General features: G+C 42.9%; 2 protein-coding genes across 2 annotated transcripts in view; one reads left to right on the top strand and one right to left on the bottom strand.

Annotated features, from left to right (window-relative positions):
• Positions 1-5819: 5819 nt before the first annotated feature.
• PNRC1 (proline rich nuclear receptor coactivator 1) lies at positions 5820-18070 on the bottom strand. Its single transcript, XM_073675694.1, has 2 exons — positions 17607-18070; positions 5820-6737 (listed from the first exon to the last, which is right to left on the bottom strand). The coding sequence occupies exons 1-2, from the start codon at positions 17835-17837 to the stop codon at positions 6282-6284; spliced, it is 687 nt and encodes a 228-aa protein (XP_073531795.1). The 5' UTR covers positions 17838-18070; the 3' UTR covers positions 5820-6281.
• RNGTT (RNA guanylyltransferase and 5'-phosphatase) overlaps positions 17730-21130 on the top strand; it is a 584571-nt gene continuing 581170 nt past the window's right edge. Inside the window, exon 1 of the mRNA XM_073675692.1 lies at positions 17730-18083. The gene's annotated coding sequence lies outside the window, so the exon portion shown is untranslated. The remainder of the gene's footprint in view (positions 18084-21130) is intronic.

The following is a 21130-nucleotide window of genomic DNA, read 5'->3' as shown; positions in this document are numbered from 1 at the left end:
TCATTTTTTTGCTGGGGGGTAAGCGACATTATACTACGGACCCTGCTTATGAGAGGGTGGCATTACACTACAGACTCTGCCTATGGGGGGGACATTATACTACAGACTCTGCCTATGGGGGGGCATTATACTACAGACTCTGCCTATGAGGGGGGGGGACATAAGACTACAGACTCTGCCTATGGGGGACGACGACATTATACTACAGACCCTGCCTATGGGGGGGGGACGACGACATTATACTACATACTCTGCCTATGGGGGGGGGACATTATACTACAGACTCTGCCTATGAGGGGGGAACGTTATACTACACAGACTGCCTATGAGGGGGGGACGTTATACTACAGACTCTGCCTATGAGGGGGGGACATTATACTACAGACTCTGCCTATGAGGGGGGGACATTATACTACAGACTCTGCCTATGAGGGGGGGACGTTATACTACACAGACTGCCTATGAGGGGGGGGGGGACGTTATACTACAGACTCTGCCTATGAGGGGGGGACATTATACTACACAGACTGCCTATGAGGGGGGGACATTATACTACATACTCTGCCTATGGGGGGGACATTATACTACAGACTCTGCCTATGAGGGGGGGGACGTTATACTACACAGACTGCCTATGAGGGGGGGGCGTTATACTACAGACTCGGCCTATGAGGGGGGGACATTATACTACAGACTCGGCCTATGAGGGGGGACGTTATACTACACAGACTGCCTATGAGGCGGGGACGTTATACTACAGACTCTGCCTATGAGGGGGGGATATTATACTACAGACTCTGCCTATGAGGGGGGGGACGTTATACTACACAGACCGCCTATGAGGCGGGGACGTTATACTAGACTCTGCCTATGAGGGGGGGACATTATACTACACAGACTGCCTATGAGGGGGGGACATTATACTACATGCTCTGCCTATGGGGGGACATTATACTACAGACTCTGCCTATGAGGGGGGACGTTATACTACACAGACTGCCTATGAGGGGGGGGCATTATACTACAGACTCTGCCTATGAGGGGGGGACATTATACTTCAGACCCTGCATATGAGGGGGAACATTATAACACAGACTCTGCCTATGGGGGGTGACATTATACTACAGACTCTGCCTATGAGGGGGGATGACATTATACTACAGACTACCTATGGGCGGAATTATACTACAGACTCTGCCTATGGGGGGGGGCGGATAATTATACTACATACTCTGCCTATGGGAAGGGGGGAGCATTATACTACAGACTCTGCCTATGGGGGGCATTATACTACAGACACTGCCTATGGGGGTGGCATTATACTTTTTTTAGCTATTTGTACAGTGTGGGGATTACAGTTAGGGTCATACAGTGTGGGAGATGTGGCTTCTTTCCACAGTGTTTGGACCATCATACAGTGTGGGAGAAAATGTGGGGTCTTTGCACATTGTGGGGGCCATCATACAGTGTGGGAGAAAATGTGGGGTCTTTGCACAGTGTGTGGGCCATCATACAGTGTTGAAGACAACAGTTTGGAGGCTACTAAGGTGTCAGTATACTGCGTGTGGGGGGTACCATACAGTGAGGGGGCATTCTACTGTGTATAGGAGAGCTGTACAGGGGGGAGACTGAGGACATTATTAAATCTTAAGTGGGCACTTATCGTTATAGGGGAACTCAGGTTATTGTGACTGTCAAAGGAGCACACAGAGGGCACTATTACTTTCTAGTTGGCAATGTTTTCTAGGGCACTTGCACAGGGCATTACTATATTCTAGAGGTTTGTTTTACCATCTAGAGGGCACAGAGTACCACACAGTAGGTGCAGTAATAAGAACACATACGGCAGCAGTGGCTCAGCATTGAATTATCAGCAGGATGAGGTGTTTGTGCAGGTTGGGAATAGATGTGGTCGCTGCCTGAAATGTAAGGAGTCAAATGTGTCTTTGTTGTGATCTCTGCAGACCTGAGACTCTGAGTCCTGGATGGAGGAGTTGTCGTGTTTGTCTGGGCTAGATGGAAAAGACGGGAAAAGTGAACAATTTAATCAGAAAGAACGTCAGCTGTAAGTCACCATATATAACTGTGCTGTGATCTCTTATATGTTCTGCAGGACTGGCATCTATCAATATATGTCAGCACATGGTGATAATATCAGTGCTGGTCTTTGTATAGAGATTATTTTCAGTAATAGCACCGTCATCTGCTGAGGTTTTCCTACATCCACTATCTGGGTGCGCCACCATAGGTGTAATCAGGGTTACCGGGTTAGGGGGCAACTCAGAAGTTTGCCCCCCCCCCCCCCCGAGCCAAAACCCTAGCTACGCCTCTGCTAGGTGTATATTGAATCCGTGCACCTAGTCTACAGTATAAATCTGGAAACTTTTCCAGGCGTGTACTGTAACATCACCATGGATGACCATTCACCAGACTTAGTCAGGCCGGCATGCACTTATGTAACTGTATAGAAAAGCAGCAGATTGCAGTTTCCTATACAGGGGGACGCTGCAAAGATATGTATACCATGAAGTATACATCTCGGTAGAGTGGGTCCCTATGGTGGACGGATGCTTCTGGATCCATCCTGACAGTGCACACTGATGGGTGCATAGCTCCTGAGTGTATGCACCCGGCCGTGTCCACAGCGCAGTGTGGATCTAGCCTTATTTCAGGCCGCTGTCGGAGCAATTTCAGATGATCTTGAGTGTCAGACCCTCACCAATCATATTGAAATGAATAATCAATTGTTAGGTCCTGAGCAAGCCTTTTAACAATCAATGTGGCATAGATCTCAGGAAACACAATCCAGGCACTATGTATTGGGCTCTAAAATGGCATATATGCAATTTTCACTCTAACATCAATTGCACACTAACTTCTGAAGAACGCCAGTGACATCAAAATAGTCACTTCACCCCTAGTTGATTTCCCTGAAGGTAAGTTGCAAAATGTGGTCTCTTTTTTCGGATTTCTGCTGTTTTGGAAGATAAGGGGCTCTGCAAATGGTGCCCACAAACTACTCCAGAAACCTTGGCTCCCTAAAAGCCAATAGCTCTCTCTCTCAAGTTTATGACCACATATGGGGTATTGCTGCATTCAGAAGATATTGCTTTATAAATGCTTGGGTCCATTTCCCACTATTATTCTTTGTGAAAATTAAAAATTTGGGACTAAAACATTTTAGTGTAAAAAAAAATAATAATTTAGTGTTTCATTTTCATGTTGCAGTATTATAAAATTCTGTTGGTTCAATATGCTCACCACACCCCTAGATGACTCCCATGAAGGGCATTTGTAGGGGGGTTACTGATTTTTTGGCAGTACAAAGGCTCTACAAATGCGGCATTGTGCCTGGAAACCTTGCAAGCAAAGTCTGCTTCCCAAAACGCCACGCCTTTCTTTTGGAGCGCTCTCTTGTGCCCAAACAGTTGTTTTCCCCCAATATATCGGGTATCGGTCTACTCAGCAGAAAATACACATCAAATTGGACAGTCTATTTTTTCTTGTTAACCTTATGAAAATTAAAAATTTAGAGCTAAAGTAAGAAAATTATTTAGATTTGAGTGTCCTCAGTGGTTGATACCTTTTAATGGCTAACTGAAAAGATGGTAACAAGTTGCAAGCTTTCGAGACTACGCATGTCTCTTCGTTAGGCTAGTATAACGCAAAATCTGAAGAGTCACATATTTATACTCCATAAGACAGAAATAATGCAATAGATGAGACAGGTGACGGAAAGCAGTTATTACTAAGGGAGAGACAATTTTGCTCTCCAAAAGTCAAATGGCGCTCCTTCCCTTCCATGAGCCCAAACAGTAGTTTTCCACCACATATTGACTATCAGTGTACTTATGCAATTTCTCCTAACAAACTGTAAGCTCTATTTTCTCCTGTTACCCCTGTGATGTGAAAAATGTTGCTAAAACATTTTTGTTGGAAAAATTTAAATATTCTTTTTTTCCTTTCACGTCGCTTCAAATACCTGTGAAGCACCTACAGGGTTAATAAACTTCTTGAATATGGTTTTGAGCATTTTGAGGGCTGCAGGTTTGTCACTTTTGGGTATTTTCTGTCACATAGGCCCCTCAAAGTCACTTCAAATGTGAAGTGGTCCCTAATGAAATTGGTTTTGTAAATTTTGTTGGAAAAATTAGAAATTGCTGATAAATTGGTAACCCTTCTAACTTCCTAACAAAAAAAAAATTCAGGTTTGAAAAATTATGCTGATGTAAAGTAGACATGTGATAAAATAGTTAACATTTATGTGGTATAACCATCTAGTTTAAGGGCATAAAAATTCAAAGTTTGAAAATTGCAAAAATTGTCAAATTTTTGATATTTTCAGAAATAAATGCAAATCATATCAACCAACGGGCGGCACAGTGGCGCAGTGGTTAGCACTGCAGTCTTGCAGCGCTGGGGTCCTGGGTTCAAATCCCACCAAGGACATCTGCAAGGAGTTTGTATGTTCTCCCCATGTTTGCGTGGGTTTCCTCCTACACTCCAAAAGACATACTGATAGGGAATCTAGATTGTGAGCCCCGATGGTGACGGCGACGACAATGTATGTAAAGCGCTGCAGAATATGTTAGCGCTATATAAAAATAAAGATTATTATTATCCAAAATTTACCACCAACATGAAGTACAATGTGTCACAAAAACAATCTCAGAATCAGAGGGATCCGTTGGACCTTTCCAGTTTTACCACAAAGTGACACTGGTCAGAACTGCAAAATTTGGCCTGGTCAGGAAGGTGAATACAGGCTCGGGGGATGAATGGATTAAAACACGTACGTGAATAAATGGTTATTATACGGTGTTGTTGGAGAATGAAGATTTCAAACTCAAATCACACACATAATAGTATGACGTCCTTTTGTATTTTTTCCCCAATAAGGCTTGCTCCTATTTTGGGTATGGGAAGGGTCATCCTTTCGGTCCATACTTTGGAACACGGACTGGCAATATTACACATGTGTGCTTTTAAATGTTTTTCATTTGTGGATTTCTACTACTTTCTTTCTATAGAGATTGTGATAAACATTGTCTATTATTAATTAGGATGTGCAATCCTCCTATAATAAATGCACCTTTCATTCTTTTGGTTTGGTCATACTGTAGCTATGCAGGTTTGACTAACCCTCCAAATTGTAATTTAGGTCGTTCCCACAGACTCTTACTATTAGCGTGAAAGCCTTCATGAGACATCATCCATTCATACTGACATAATCACCACATCAAATAAAGATGGGGGGGGGCCAAATTATTTTATTTAAGTTAACAATAACCAATTCATGTGGAAGGGTACAATCATTATAGACTCAGACTGGGAATATATCAGATTCCCAGTGTTAATTTGTGCAGTGCTTTACAAATGTGACAGAAGTGCAATAACTTTAGAGATACCCGTTTTACCAGACAGTAGTATTTTTTCAACTGCTGAATTAGATAAAACAGCTGCAATGACGATGGATCAAAAAGTGCTTCCCATTTAATTTAAAGGGCAAAGTGAGACAGCCGTATAAATCCGACTGATATCGTACCGCAATGCTCAGACTGGCTGCGGTTCTCTCGACCCAAGCGTGACAGCTGCATAGAAATATATCAAGCAGTCACACTCGGGTCGGGAGAGCCACCGGCCAGTCCGTGCATTGCGGTCTGATTTATACGGCCATCTGACTGCACTCTAAGGCAGGGTTCCCCAACTCCAGTCCTCAAGGCCCACCAACAGGTCATGTTTTCAGGATTTCCTTAGTATTGCACAGGTGATAATTCCATCACCTGCACAGGCAATAATTCCATCACCTGTGCAATACTAAGGAAATCCTGAAAACATGACCTGTTGGTGGGCCTTGAGGACTGGAGTTGGGGAACCCTGCTCTAAGGGACCAAGTGCTAGAATTTTAAGTAATTAACATAGTAAATAGGGATTCATAAAAGGGAAGTCCTCTGTGTTTCCATTTGACTGTTGCGAAACCTTGTCACCTTACATATAAAACACATCGGTTTCTTTAGTCAGGTCAAAATACATACCTTTATAACAAAACTAAAAATTTACTTGGAGTATAAATGAGGCTATACACATATTACACTGTGTACACTATTTACACAACCATACAAAATATAATACTACAGTTCTGTACAGAAATGTAAAATGTAAGGTCCATTTAAGTTCCTGCACAAAAAAAAAGCTCCAAACTTGGAAAAATGCTGGACATCGCGATTAGGTCTGTAATAAAATGTTCATTAAAAGAGAGCTTCAAGCACAGCTCTGGACGATTACAGCTGGACTTTCAATAGGGTTTTCAGATGATATGTCATTAACTCCTTACATTGGTCAGAATACTGACCATTTATCCCCATCCAGTGACTTGGAGGCTTTGGGAGCACACTTGGGGATGGGGGATCACTAAATTTTGCTCCTGCATAATTGATCTCTTTTTCAATTTCATCCTGGGTATACACTTCTTTTTTCATTTTGATATTCTGGACATTTTCAGCACTTGTTAATGGTTTCTTTTCAATTTTCTGAACAGGGCTATTTGTAAGCTCAGAGTCAGTATGAAGCCTTTCAGCCTTTTTAGGGGAATTGCTCTTTAAAGACTGAATGTTACATTTATTCTTCTGTCTGTGGAGACTACGTTGCTCACATCGATGTGCTGCTGGACTGTGGGAGGTATTGTTTTTTTCTGATTTAACAATCTTCTTGTCAGTCTTCACTCTTGTTTTTAACACCTATTCATAAAAAAAAAAAAAAAAAAGTTTACTCTGGATATTTTAACGTGAAATTTACAAAATTAACACTTCTTAGACTGGACTCACACACAGCTTTTTTTATTTTTATTTATTTTTTTAATATTTTTTTGGAGCCAAAGCCAGAAATGGATCAGAACGTAAAAAGTAGTCATCCATTCCTTGTAAATCCACTTTAGGCTTTGGTTTTAAAAAACAAACCACCAAATAAAAAAACACTCCCAGAGTATCAGTTTTATTAATAAGTGAACTTTTATACAAAGTTCTTTTGCAGTATTACTTCAATTCTAAAACACTATTTACTGTGCTTTTACATCATTGTTTGGCTTTGTTTCCACACATTTTATTTTTACATTGTTTTTTTCCCTATAGGGAAGCCTGTGAGAGAATGCATGAAATAAACAATGTTACCTAGATCATGCTGTGTTTGGGAAAAAAACAATACAAAACAGAAAAAATAAGGATCCAAAACACCCTCCCACTGCTGCCTCCACAAAAATCCACCCAGTTTATACAGCATTTAGAATTTGTCTACTGGTTTATAGACACCAGACCACATTTTCTTGCTGCAAAAGAAAAAAAAAAGAAAGAACAGCAGCCAGCAAAGAGTGCGAGGACTTCACCATTAACACAAACCAGACAAAATGCATAAATTCTATTTTATTCCCTTAGTGACGGAGCTAATTTTTTTTTTATTGCACCACTGGAGTGGTGCTTTAAATGTAAGTCACCTACCCCCTGTCTAATAAACACCTTCCGGCGTTTTCATCCGTTTCCGCCGTAGCTCCTGTCAGTCTCCAGTGAAAAGTGACTGGCCGGCTGCTCCAGTGTTTCATGGAGATGCGGGGGTCACTTTACAATACAAGTCTATGAGAGCCTCATTCAGATTCTCATAGACTTGCATTGCGATCTTGTGACAATAGCTTCTGACTTCCGGCCAGTCAGAAGCTGCGCTCACAAGATGGGGCAGGGGGACCGGAGAGGTACCAAAAACTGGTGAAGATGCGGGAGGGCGAGTATGTGACCGAGGACTTAGATTTAACCCCTTCATGAACTTGGGATTTTCAGTGTTCGTTTTTTGCTCCCCTTCTTCCCAGAGCCATAACTTTTTTTTATTTTTCAATATGCCAGTGTGAGGGCTTGTTTTTTTTACAGGAAGAGTTGTACATTTGAACAACACCATTGATTTTACCATATAATGTACTGGAAGACAGGAAAAAAAATTCCAAATACAGTGAAATTGTAAAAAAAAAAAGTGCAATTCCATTTTTTTTTTTAATTTTCTTAATATGTTCGCAAAATGCTAAAACTGACCTGCCATTACGAGTTTGTAGACAACAAACATTTATAGGTTCTTTTTATTTAAGTGGTAATTTTTTTTTTTTTTAAAAAAGGCGCCATTTTCCGAGACCCGAAGCGTCTCCAATTTTTGGGATCTGGGCGAGCGCTTTTTTTTTCTTCCGCTGAGCTGACGTTTTTATTGATACAATGTTTTGATTGCCTCTTATTGCAATGTTGCGGGTATCAAAAAAAACTGCAATTCTGCCGTTTCGATTTTTTTTCTCATTACACCGTTTACCGATCAAATTAATTATTTTTATATTTTGATAGATCGGGTGTTTCTGAAAGCAGTGAAAGCAAATGTATTTTATTTTTAATTATAGTTTTATTTTGAATGGGGCAAAAGGGGGGTGATTTGAACTTATATTTTTTTAGATTTTTAAAAACATTTTTTTATACTTTTTACTTGCTTTAATAATCCCCTTAGGAGACTTGAAGCTGCGATCGTCTGATCGCTTGTGCTACACAACATGTTAAATGCCGCTGAAGCCCTGCTAACAGTCGCGGGTGGATGGCGGCTGTTAGGGGCACATGACAGCCCGCATCAAATACAAGGACATGACCTACCTATATGTCATAGGTCGTGAAAGGGTTAAAGCACCACTCTAGCACTGAAAAATAAAAACGGTGGCGTGGAGCTTTCCTGACCAGGCCAAATTTTACAATTCTGACCATTGTCACTTTATGAGGTAATAACGCTGGAATGCTTCAATGGATCCCACTGATTCTGAGATTGTTTTTAGTGACATATTGTACTTCATGATAGTGGTAAAATTTCTTTGTTATGACTTGCGTTTATTTGTGAATATACCGCATATTTGGTTTTTTTGAACAAAAAAAATTGCAATTTTCATACTTTCAATCTTTATATCCTTAAACCAGTTAGTCATGCTGTACAAAATAATTAATAAACAATATTTCCCATGTCCACTTTACATCTGCATCATTTTTCAAACGTCGTTTTATTTTGTTAGGAAGTTAGATGGGTTAAAAGTTTAGCAGCAAGTTTTCATTTTTTCAACAAATTTACAAAACCTGTCTCTTTAGGGACCTATTCAGATTTCAATTGACTGTGAGGGACCTATATATTGGAAACTCCCAAAAGAGATACCATTGTATCAGTTGTACCATGCTTGGACAAACAGCAGGGCTTGGAACGGAAGGGCCACTATTTGAATTTTAGAACACAAAATTGGCTGAAATAGATTGCAGGCGACATGTCACATTTGCAGGGCCCCTAAACAGCAGAAAACCCCACATCTGACCCCATTTTGTAAATTACCCCTGGATAAAATCCTTGAGGGGTGTATAGTGAGGATTTTGAACCCACAGGTACTGCACAGAATTCGATAACATTAGGTCATCATATTGAATACGCAGTGTTGATAGCACTTGCTCACTACTCGAGTTTGCATCAGGTACGCAACGAGAATCGCGGGTGTTCAAGTGACATGCTCGAATCCCCGTCCCGCTTGTTTCATGGCTGTTAAGACACCCAAAAGAACATGCAAGGATTGGCAGTGTATGGCAGTCAATCCTCACATGTTTTTTGGGTGCAAACTCCAGTAGCGAGCAAGTGCGCTCAACACTAGTTGTCATATCGTCAATTTTTTTTAGCTTTTCAAAAAAAAAAAAAAAAAAAACCCCTAACGCTAAGGGCAAAAGTATGAAAAAAAAAAAATAATTAAGGGAATGACACAGGGATGATTTACTAATTATTGGGCTTTTGATCACTGTGATATAGACCCTACCACACTAATCAAAAGGCTGGAATCAATAGGAAAATTCCCTGCTGTTGCTGGATGCTAGCTAGCAGATCTTTTTTTCATCAAAAGGAGGCGGAGGGTCGGGGGACAGAGCAGGATGGCGAAGGTACTGAGGGGGGGACTTGGGGACATCATTTCTCCCTCCTCTGACATGATCTAACATGAGAGAGAAATGATTTTTTATAGCGGACAAACTTGTGTGATCCCCGGTAGCTGAGATCCCGGGCATTTTGGGATTCTGGGAAGCGCTATAGACTTCTTCCAGATCGTTTAATACGGCGAAGAGGAAATAAGGCCCCTTAGCGGCTGCAGTTTTAATGTTAATCAGCGGCCGTTAAGGGTTAATGCTTTTTATTTATTTTTGGGATATCAAGGCTGTTCAGCCCTCCTCATGACTTTCCAAAAGGTTTTAAACGATGTGCACACTGAGTATTTGCAGCAAAAAACCAAAGGGTTGGCAGGAAAACCGCTGAATAACATAGCAAGTGTGTTTTTACCATTTATTTGTATAGGTGAAAAACGCTGAAAGAACTGACACGCTGCAGATTTGAAAAAACGCATCTGTGATTTAGAGCTGCAAGGAAAAAATAAGCAGCATGTGCAGATTTCAGAAATCCCATTCACTTTTGCTAATACTGTAAAATACTCTGCTTTTTCTGCAGCAAAACCTTAGCGTTTGAACAAGCCCTTTAAACCTCAGCAATGTATACAGTGTCTTTTTCAGATGAATAGCGCATAACATGAACATAATGCACAGCAATATCTAAACGACATTGCTGTGCAAGTTCCATCCTGTTCGAAAACCCAAAAGCAGTTAAAGTGACATGATCATTCTCCATGCGGCTTCCGCTAGTAAGCCGCCTGCTCTCTATATTTGAAAGTATAGAGTAATAGGCGCTGGCACTGCAAGAATGATGGCAAAAGTGCCAGCAAAGCCGCTTCAGGAAAATAACTGCCACGGTTTTCCTGAAGTGCCTTAACCTTAAAAAAGTCTGACAGGTGCACTGCTGTCATAAAGAAGCCATGTGCACAAACCCTAACAACATTTTTGCGTCAAATTAGATGCAAGATTGTCTACCACATATGGTAGCCAGCTATAATATTTTCTAATGACATGCCCCTGTACAGAAATACAAGCAGGATTCTAGCCAAAGAATAATATACCACTGAGCTATTTATTGGAAGTTTTATATAAAATACTACTATAAACAGGAATTACAATGGTTACTTTTTAAAAGGTAGATGTTATGGCTAAGGCACTCTGTCAGCAGTGCAATCTTGTCAGGGTTACTATGGCAACGGCCTTTGGGTCTGCCATATTCCACAGCCTGTCTGGTCCCACCTGAGGCAGGATCCAATAGGCTAGCTACCTGTCAGTCAAGCACTGAGAGGGTATATAATACACTGCAGTACACAAATAGGGAAATGTAAAACCTATGCAAGCATGAGATCGATCGCATGTTCAAGTCCCCTTGTGAGACTGATAACTATTGTGAAAAGATCAGTGTAAATTAATGTTTTTTTGTGTTAAAAAAAACTAAACACTCCCCAAAATCTCACTGAAAATAATTTTAGTTGTTGTTTAGTAAAAACAAGGACTGCAGTGCTGTTTTGGTTCACCCCACCTCACAAAAAAAAATGACAACACAAAAGATCAAAAAGTTGTATCTGAAAACTGACATTGTTATGGGTGCTTTTCTTGTGGCAAAAAAATAAAGATATAAACTGGGTATAACTAATTGCATTGACCCATTCTATAAAGCTGTATCATTCATCATCCTGCATTGCGAATGCCGCAAAAAAAAAAAAAAAAAAACATTACCAGGGGTGCTCATCCAGCCTCACAAAAAATGAAACAAAAGTAATCAAAGTCATATACAGCCAAAAATGGTACCAGTGTAAACGACACCTTGCCCTGCAACAAATAAGCTCTATTTGTTAACTGCCTGTTATGTGATTACTCATTGTGACCCATAGTGGTCATGGATCATTCCTGCAACGTTTTGTTGACTGAGCAGATCCTTCTCTTCCACTCTGTCTACAGGGTGTCACTGCTGATGACATGCTAACTGCAGGAAGCCAGCTGTCAATCAGCATGAGCTTGGCAGTGACACCCCGCTGACAGGGCAGAAAAGAAACAGCTGCTCTGTTTTAGGTGATGCTAAAAGAAACAGGCGAATCAACGCCTGAGACGGAAGAGGGCGACACAGGGTAGAACAGGCAGCCAATTAGCAACCACCTGCAGGTCAGTTTATAGCCCCACTGTAAAGAAAAAAAAATCAAAAGTCCAGGATAACGTCTTTAATGCCAATTAACTTGAATAGTGAACAGTGTTTAAAAAAAGTTAAATTCAGAATTGCTATTTCGTTTGCACATTACACTTTCAAACTGTAATAAAAGTTATCAAAAAGGTGTACGTCCATCAAAATGGGATCAATGAAAACTACATCTTGTCACGAAAAAAAAATAAGGGTATGTGCACATGATCAGTGTTCACTGCGGATTGGACCGAAGTGACCAGATATTACAGCATAGTGGATGGGATGTATACAAATCCCATGCCCACTATGCGTCTGCGGCACACCCGCGGAAACTGGCATGCAGGCTTTTCCCTTTAGGCCTAATCTCTACGGGGAAAGCCAGCTTGTGAGAAAAAACAAAACAAACGGCTGCCGCTCATTTGCATAATGAGCGGAAGCCGGAGGCGGCTCATCCGCAGGCTCGGGGGTGCAGTCGGCTCCGGATCGTGTGGACGATGGAGTGGGCTGTGGAGTCCGTATAAAATGGACAGATTCCAAAAATACAGTACCGACCAAAAGTTTGGACATACCTTCTCATTTAAAGATTTTTCTGTATTTTCATGACTATGAAAATTGTACATTCACACTGAAGGCATCAAAACTATGAATTAACACATGTGGAATTACATACTTAACAAAAAAGTGTGAAACAACTGAAAATATGTCTTATATTCTAGGTTCTTCAAAGTAGCCACCTTTTGCTTTGATGACTGCTTTGCACACTCTTGGCATTCTCTTGATGAGCTTCAAGAGGTAGTCACCGGAAATGGTCTTTCAACAATCTTGAAGGAGTTCCCAGAGATGCTTAGCACTTGTTGGCCCTTTTGCCTTCACTCTGCGGTCCAGCTCACCCCAAACCATCTCGATTGGGTTCAGGTCTGGTGACTGTGGAGGCCAGGTCATCTGGCGTAGCACCCCATCACTCTCCCTCTTGGTCAAATAGCCCTTACACAGCCTGGAGGTGTGTTTGGGGTCATTATCCTGTTGAAAAATAAATGATGGTCCAACTAAACGCAAACCGGATGGAATAGCATGCCGCTGCAAGATGCTGTGGTAGCCATGCTGGTTCAGTATGCCTTCAATTTTGAATAAATCCCCAACAGTGTCACCAGCAAAGCACCCCCACACCATCACACCTCCTCCTCCATGCTTCACGGTGGGAACCAAGCATGTAGAGTCCATCCGTTCACCTTTTCTGCGTCGCACAAAGACACGGTGGTTGGAACCAAAGATCTCAAATTTGGACTCATCAGACCAAAGCACAGATTTCCACTGGTCTAATGTCCATTCCTTGTGTTCTTTAGCCCAAACAAGTCTCTTCTGCTTGTTGCCTGTCCTTAGCAGTGGTTTCCTAGCAGCTATTTTACCATGAAGGCCTGCTGCACAAAGTCTCCTCTTAACAGTTGTTGTAGAGATGTGTCTGCTGCTAGAACTCTGTGTGGCATTGACCTGGTCTCTAATCTGAGCTGCTGTTAACCTGCGATTTCTGAGGCTGGTGACTCGGATAAACTTATCCTCAGAAGCAGAGGTGACTCTTGGTCTTCCTTTCCTGGGGCGGTCCTCATGTGAGCCAGTTTCTTTATAGCGCTTGATGGTTTTTGCAACTGCACTTGGGGACACATTCAAAGTTTGCCCAATTTTTCGCACTGACTGACCTTCATTTCTTAAAGTAATGATGGCCACTCGTTTTTCTTTACTTAGATGCTTTTTTCTTGCCATAATACAAATTCTAACAGTCTATTCAGTAGGACTATCAGCTGTGTATCCACCAGACTTCTCAACACAACTGATGGCCCCAATCCCATTTATAAGGCAAGAAATCCCACTTATTAAACCTGACAGGGGACACCTGTGAAGTGAAAACCATTTCTGGTGACTACCTCTTGAAGCTCATCAAGAGAATGCCAAGAGTGTGCAAAGCAGTCAAAGCAAAAGGTGGCTACTTTGAAGAACCTAGAATATAAGACATATTTTTAGTTGTTTCACACTTTTTTGCTAACTATATAATTCCACATGTGTTAATTCATAGTTTTGATGCCTTCAGTGTGAATGTACAATTTTCATAGTCAGGAAAATACAGAAAAATCTTTAAATGAGAAGGTGTGTCCAAACTTTTGGTCTATACTGTGTATAGTAAATTGGGTACAGCAGTACAATGCAGGATGTGCTTTAAATGTTTTCGTAAGAATTTGGGTAAGTTATGAAATGTCCTATAAGGCTGCATGCCCACGATGCGGATTTAATGCGTTTCCATGGCTGCATTTCTGCCGGGAAAACGCATGTTAAGTTGTCTGCCATGTTCCCCAATGATAATCCGCATGTGCTGTGCATATGCTGCGGAAATTTCGGCTGCGGATTATCATTGCGGAAAAATCTGCAGCACTACCATTAATTTTGCGGAATCGCCGCCATTGACTTGCATTGAACCGCATAACATCCGCATGCATAAAAGTATGCATGCGGATGTTATGCGATTCAATGTGCGGATGGCACCCAGGTCTGGAGAAGAGGAGACTCTCCTCCAGACCCGGGTACCATAGTACCTGTAGTTAAAAAAGAATTAAAATTAAAAATATACATATACTTACCTTCTGATGGCCCCCGGTCTGCTCTGTTCCCGGTGGCGCTGCTGGCTCTTCGGCTGCTCGCGGTGGTGTAAAAGGACCTTCCGTGACATTAGTCATGTGACAGGTCACGCGACCGCTGACGTCGGAAGGTCCTTTTTAGAGCACTGTGAGCCGCCGAAGACACCGGACGCACCGGAGAAGGAGACCGGGAGCCATCGGAAGGCGAGTATAATGTGTAAAAGAAAAAAAAGAAAACACTATTGATGCTGCTTTTGCAGCATTGTAACTTGGTCACACTATATAAATCCATGTCGGTTGCATGGATTTATATAGTGTGACCAAGTTGTCAAGCACTTTCCAAGTGATGCTAAAATCGCTTGGAAAAACGCTTGACAACCCGCATGCGGAAATGCATGTGAAGAACGCTTCACTTCCGCATGTTCCTGGCAAGAAAAACGCATGTACAATCCGCATGTGAAGAACGCTTCACATCCGCTTCTACCTGGCAGAAAAAACGCATGTAAAATCTGCATCGTGGGCACTTAGCCTAAATGTCTGTTCTGTTCCTTATCTAAGGATCTCGGCTTTTAGTTGAGCGTGTACATAAAGTGCAGCACAGATTCATCTCAGTAGTGAGGCCGAGCTGTGGAGTAGGAATCAGGGAAACTGAGGAGTCGGAGGTTTGGCTTACCGACTCCACAGCCCTGAAAAAAACAATGCTTTTTTTTGCTGAAAAGTAATAAAGCACACAAAAAAAAATTAAAAAATCTGTTATAGCCATAATTGTGCTGACTGTAAGAATAAAGATACCATCTTATTAGTGCAAAATGTGAACAGCCAAAACTTTAAATCTATAAAAAAAAACAAACAAAAAAAAAACTGAACTGTTGCTTTTTTCCCCTATATACAGTCAATTAAACCAATATTGGATTTCCCTTGGTGGAAAAAGAAGGGAAAGAAGAGCTTTTTTGAGCGCAGTAAGTTAAAAATATAAAAACAATAGTGGAAGATATTCTCACCTGGCAAAGCTGTGCTATTGCCAACTTCAATTGCACCATAGTGGACTACAGTGGGTGCAGCCAACCTGGCGTACTGTGGAGATATCCTCCATATGGAGTTCCTAAAGAGCTGATAGAAGTGACACACCAGATAAAGGGCGCTCCCGTCCAGATGAAAAAAACAAATGCATCCAATAAGTGCGGATAAAACAAAAGTATTATGTAAAAAAAACAAAGAAAAAAAAAACAGAAACTTTATTAAAGACACTATGTGCTACAGCTGCATCCAGCCTTCCCCAGGTGTAGATAAATGCAATGTTTTTAATAAAAATTATTTTTTCACATAATACTTTTGTTTTATCAGCACTTATTGGATCCATTTGTTTTTTTCATCTCACCGGATGAGCCTTTTATCTGGTGTGTGTCACTTCTATATACAGTTAATACAGAAGTGTTGACGTGTTTCTAATAGGCTGTGTGCCCACGATGCGTTTAAGCGTTTCCGGCTTTCCGCAGCAGCAAAAACGCTTAAAAAACGCATGGTAGAAGGCCTTCCATGTCCCCCAATGATAATTCACATGTGCTGTGCACATACTGCGGAAATTTCCACTGCGGAAACAAACGTAGCACTACCAATTATTTTGCGGAAGTGCTGCGTTTTCGCCGCCATTGACTTGCATTAAAACGCGCTAATTCCGCAAGACTGCATCTGTACTTGCGTAATTGGCACGTTCTAATGTGCGGATGGTACCCGGGTGTAGAGGAGAGGAGAGTCTCATCCACACCCAGGTACCATTAAAAAAACTGTAAAAAAAGAATAAAATAAAAAATAAATGTATACTTACCTTCTGGCGGCCCGCGCTGCGCTCCTCCTTGCTTCCCGGCACTTCGCGATGGAATGAAGGACCTGCGCTGACGTCAGAGTCATGTGACGGGTCACGCGACGCTGACGTTGGCAGGTCCTTCAATGCACCGCTGCCGGCAGCCGGGACAGTGAAGCAAGACAGCGCGGGCCATCAGAGGGTAAGTATAGATTTATTTTTTACCATTCTTTCGGTCACAGTATATAAATCCATGCCGATTGCATGGATTTATATAGTGTGACCAAGTTGTCAAGTACTTTCCAAGTGATGCTAAAATCTCTTGGAAAGCGCTTGACAACCCGCATGCGGAAATGCATGTGAAGAACGCTTCACTTCCGCTTGTCCCTGGCAGGAAAAACACATGTACAATCCGCATGCGTTTTTTTTCTGCCAGGGAGATGCAGAAACGCTCAGGAAAAAATCCTGAGCATTTCTGCATCGTGGGCACATAGCCTTATACTTTTCCTCTGATTGTTCCACTCCTGGTTTTGGCTTACAAATACGGATGTAAAATACTGACCAAATACTGAACGTGTGACTATGGCTCTAAGGCTTCTGGAATACAAAGATGGAAACCACAAAAAATGGTCAAGTCCTTAGAAGGGTTGGCTACTCTCAGAAGACAAGTCTGTCATCCCCATGAGGGTGGGTGGTCATGTGACTGCACAGTTGATGTCATGTGACCACTAGAGACAACTCTTCTAGTGAGGGAGCTTGAGGAGGCTAGTTGTCACAAGAGCACAACTATGCAAATGCCATCCATGGTCACATGACCGCCCAAGAGCACAGGTCTTACAGTGCACTGGTCACTATTTAGCGCTTGTGAGTCTGGACAGCCCCTGTAAATGGGTTACCCTAGCATTCCTCCACAGAAGCGCACACTACCGGGGCTGGCTATTGTGTAATGGCGCCGGTTTGCGGCCATGTTTGCAGAGCTGACAAGCGCAGACGCCGTCACCTCAGCCCGGTGGCTGCCGGTACTGCACGGCATTGTGCGGGCAGCGTCTCGTACACACCTCTCTGCGCAGCTGCCGGTACTGGGCCGCTCGGGCGGGCTGGGGCTCCCGGGGGCCCGGGCTGGGGCTCCTGGCTGCATGCTCTCCTGCTCCTCTCTGCAGCGGGTTGTGATGATGGAGTCGGGTGGGGAAAGGGGTGGTTCGGACTTTATTCTTCCTTCGCTTCCTGCGGCCGCAGCTCCTTACACTGCTCCTCCGCCTCCGGCCGCCGCCTCCTTGGGGCTCGGACATGACCGCTCCGTGTCACGGAGCGCACAGGACAAAGCTGTGTCTGTACGGTCACCTTCCAGCTGTTGACGACCTGCCCGCGTCCAGCTTGCTCCCGGACACTGACTACGTGCAGCAGTACGGGCTCTGGGGCTGTCACACAAGATGTCGGCTGTGGGCTCCCACCTCCTCGGTTGTGTTTTTGTTTCAGGCCCCGCCCCTGCGCGCTCCCGCCGCCACCTCCTGAGGCGCCTTCCCGCTCGCTGTGAGGTAATGCTTCTACTCTGGTTTCCCGCTCGTTCCCGCCGCCTGGTGGTGCGCGCATTGTCTGACAGGTCTGGTAGTCAGTGTGGGCTAGCGCCCCCTGGAGGTGGCGGCTATCGCGCACGGCTTATTCTCAGGACATTTCCTGACAAAGCCCTATAATGAGTGGAAGCACAGCTTTACCTGGCGTTTTCTCTTAGATATTGGTGCACATTCAATACAAGCCTCCTTCATTTCAATAGAAAAACGCAACCTTTTTATGTGAGGAAAAAATAGTCAGAACCATTCCTGAAGTGTTTTCTGCAGGAATATGTGCTAGCCTTACCAATGAAATAAGCTAAAAGCTGGACACAAAGTACCATTTACTTCTGTGCTGTTCCACACAGCAAAGCTAAAGGTGTTATTCACACTGGGCGCCGGTATTGTGGTGGAAATAGTTGGTGGCTGTACTAATATTACCTGCCTTTTGGCAGTCTCACGTCATTTTTGCCCAGTTCCCACATGGTGGACGGAGCTGGGGCAGGACAGGAGCGTGGTTACCGTCACCTAACGAGCGGTGGTGTTTGCTATGCCACAAGTCTGACTCTGGCAGGGACTGGAGTAGGATTTGTGACGAGTGCACATCACTTGCCCTGCGCTCCTCCTGCATGGAGAGGCGTACATCTCCTCATGAATCAGGAGTGTCTCCTCATCAAGGCCAGCATCAACCACACCACTATTAATGTAATCTTTAGGTGGTGTCTAAACGGCGACACTGAAATTGCAGCGTCACATTTCAACATTGGATGTAAAGCCTTCCCATGGCGCTGTCCCATGTCACACACTCGCTATTGATGTCAATGCAAATTACACACGACATGCAACTTATCTACACAAATCTTTTTCTTGCCCTGTAGCCCTGGCCTTATTGCAACCAGTCTTTTGTGGCCCAGAGCGGCTCTGTTCTGAAAACCACTCAGAAAACGCTAAAAAGAATCTTATTTATTCTATGTAAAAACAACTTGCTGTTCATAAGTTCAGTCATTTGACCGTCATTTAACCCCTTATCGACGCCTGCCGTACATGTACAGTGCATGTTGGTAGCGGGTGTATGGAGCGACCCATATTCATGACCTGCCTCTAAGGCCAAATTCACACGATCAGTATTTGTAAGCGAAAACCAGGAGTGGGTGATAAATACAGAAGTGGTGACGTGTTTCTATTATACTTTTCCACTTCTGGTTTTGGCTTAGAAATACTGATGTAAAATATTAACCACATACTCAACATGTGAACGTGGCCTTAGGTTACATTCCAACGATGAACTTTTCGTGAGTGATGTTGCAGAATTTCTGCACCTTTTATGTAAATTAGGTAACTTGCGGTTTTTTCTTTGCATTTTTAAGTGCGTTTTTTTTACATACAGTAAGTTTATCACTTTTTATGCTGCTTTTTTCATCTCTTGTTGGGCTGTCATAGTTCAAATAAAGCTGCTTTGTTTTTGATACTTCCTGGTATTTGGCTTTGAAAAAAAAAGTTATTGATATGGCTATGTGCAGATTACATGCGTTTTTGATGTGTTTCCATTGTGGAAATGTAACGTGGCGCCAGGCAGTAGCTGTTTGTGAAGTAGTAGTCTATTACGCCCCGGTACATTTCATGACGGTGAGGGTGTGGACTTGTGCTATTGAGGTGATATGCCCTTGTAGGCCGCATGTTACCGATGACTTTGGTTGGCCAGGACTAGATGTTGAGGACTTCAATGAGGGAGACCGCCAGTCAAAAATAAACAATAACTTTGTGGGAATATGTACAGCAGATAGCAGGTACACAACTTTATGAACGTTTCCTTCACTGTATGGAGCATCTTCCCAACAGTCTCTATTCCCTTTCTCGTTACTTGTTCTCTTTCTCCACAGCCCAGCTCTGTACTACAGTTCAATTAGCAACAGTACTATTTTCAACCCATGGTTCCGCATCTCCTTTCTCCACAAAGAACTATGTTACCAATATGGCCAGTACTTAGCTTCTCAGCCACTGACGCCTTGGAACTCCCTCCCGGGGCTTTCTCTTCGTCTCAAGTACTCTGTCCCGTATTGGCACATCTCTGAGTTCTAAACTCAGGGCCATACGGCTAGGTGTCCTCTTCCAGGACCTGTCTCAGATTAACCACTCTGTCCTTCCATCAGTTTTCCCTTCTGCTCTGGTTCACACTAATCACTCTTTTGATCTCTCCTCACATCGGGACATCCACGTCATGCGGCACTGCTGATTGTCTATACCTGAGGTCTACTTCAGGTGCACACTTAGCCCTATCTGATGTCCTGAGAGGAAACTGCCTCTGTCCCTCCACCTTAGCCCTACCCACTCTGGGCTAGTCCCAAACTTTAACTCAAACTCTCCCGTCGGCCAAACACAGAACATTAACACCATTAACTCATGTCACAGTTCACACTGCACAATACGTATGTTCTTCAAGGGGGAAAGTGGGCAACATGTCCATCTCCTTACAGAAACGCCCTAACATTGCATGTGTAATTTTTACCTGTGGATTTTCTGCGTCTATTGGAAAAATAGACCAGAAAAAAATCAGCGTACCCACAAGAGAAATTGATATGTTGCACAGGTCAGTTTACACTCAGTTAAAAAAAAAAGATCAGTGAGCCTGCGTAGATTTCCATGCGGTGGGTTTTGGGAAAATGGCCACCGAAGGAGGTGCATGCGCAGATTAACATCTCTGGAGAGGGGAGTCTGCTCACTGGCACTGACGTCTTCTGAGAGCCCAGGCACCGCAGTATCGCCCCCTCCTGCTACCATCCTCCTGTAGCAGCAACCCCGCCTCTTGTGACCCCGCTCCCCAGGTAAACTACCATAAAAATGGACTATAAGACGCACCACCATCTTATTTAAAACATTTTTTTCCTATTTTCCACTCCTAAAATTTTGGGTGAGTCTTATGGTCCGTTGTGTCTTATAATCCACAATATATTGTACTTTTCCTCTGACTGTTCCACTTCTGATTTTGGCTTATAAATACGGAGGTAAAAAACTCACCGAATACTAAACGTGTGAAC

This window comes from Phyllobates terribilis, unplaced genomic scaffold (genome assembly GCF_046119375.1).
Source record: "Phyllobates terribilis strain yellow unplaced genomic scaffold, ASM4611937v1 Scaffold_3__8_contigs__length_932513732, whole genome shotgun sequence".
NCBI classification, from domain to species: Eukaryota; Metazoa; Chordata; class Amphibia; order Anura; family Dendrobatidae; genus Phyllobates; species Phyllobates terribilis.
Note: the sequence above shows the minus strand (reverse complement) of the source record. Positions and strands in the feature narration are given on the sequence as shown.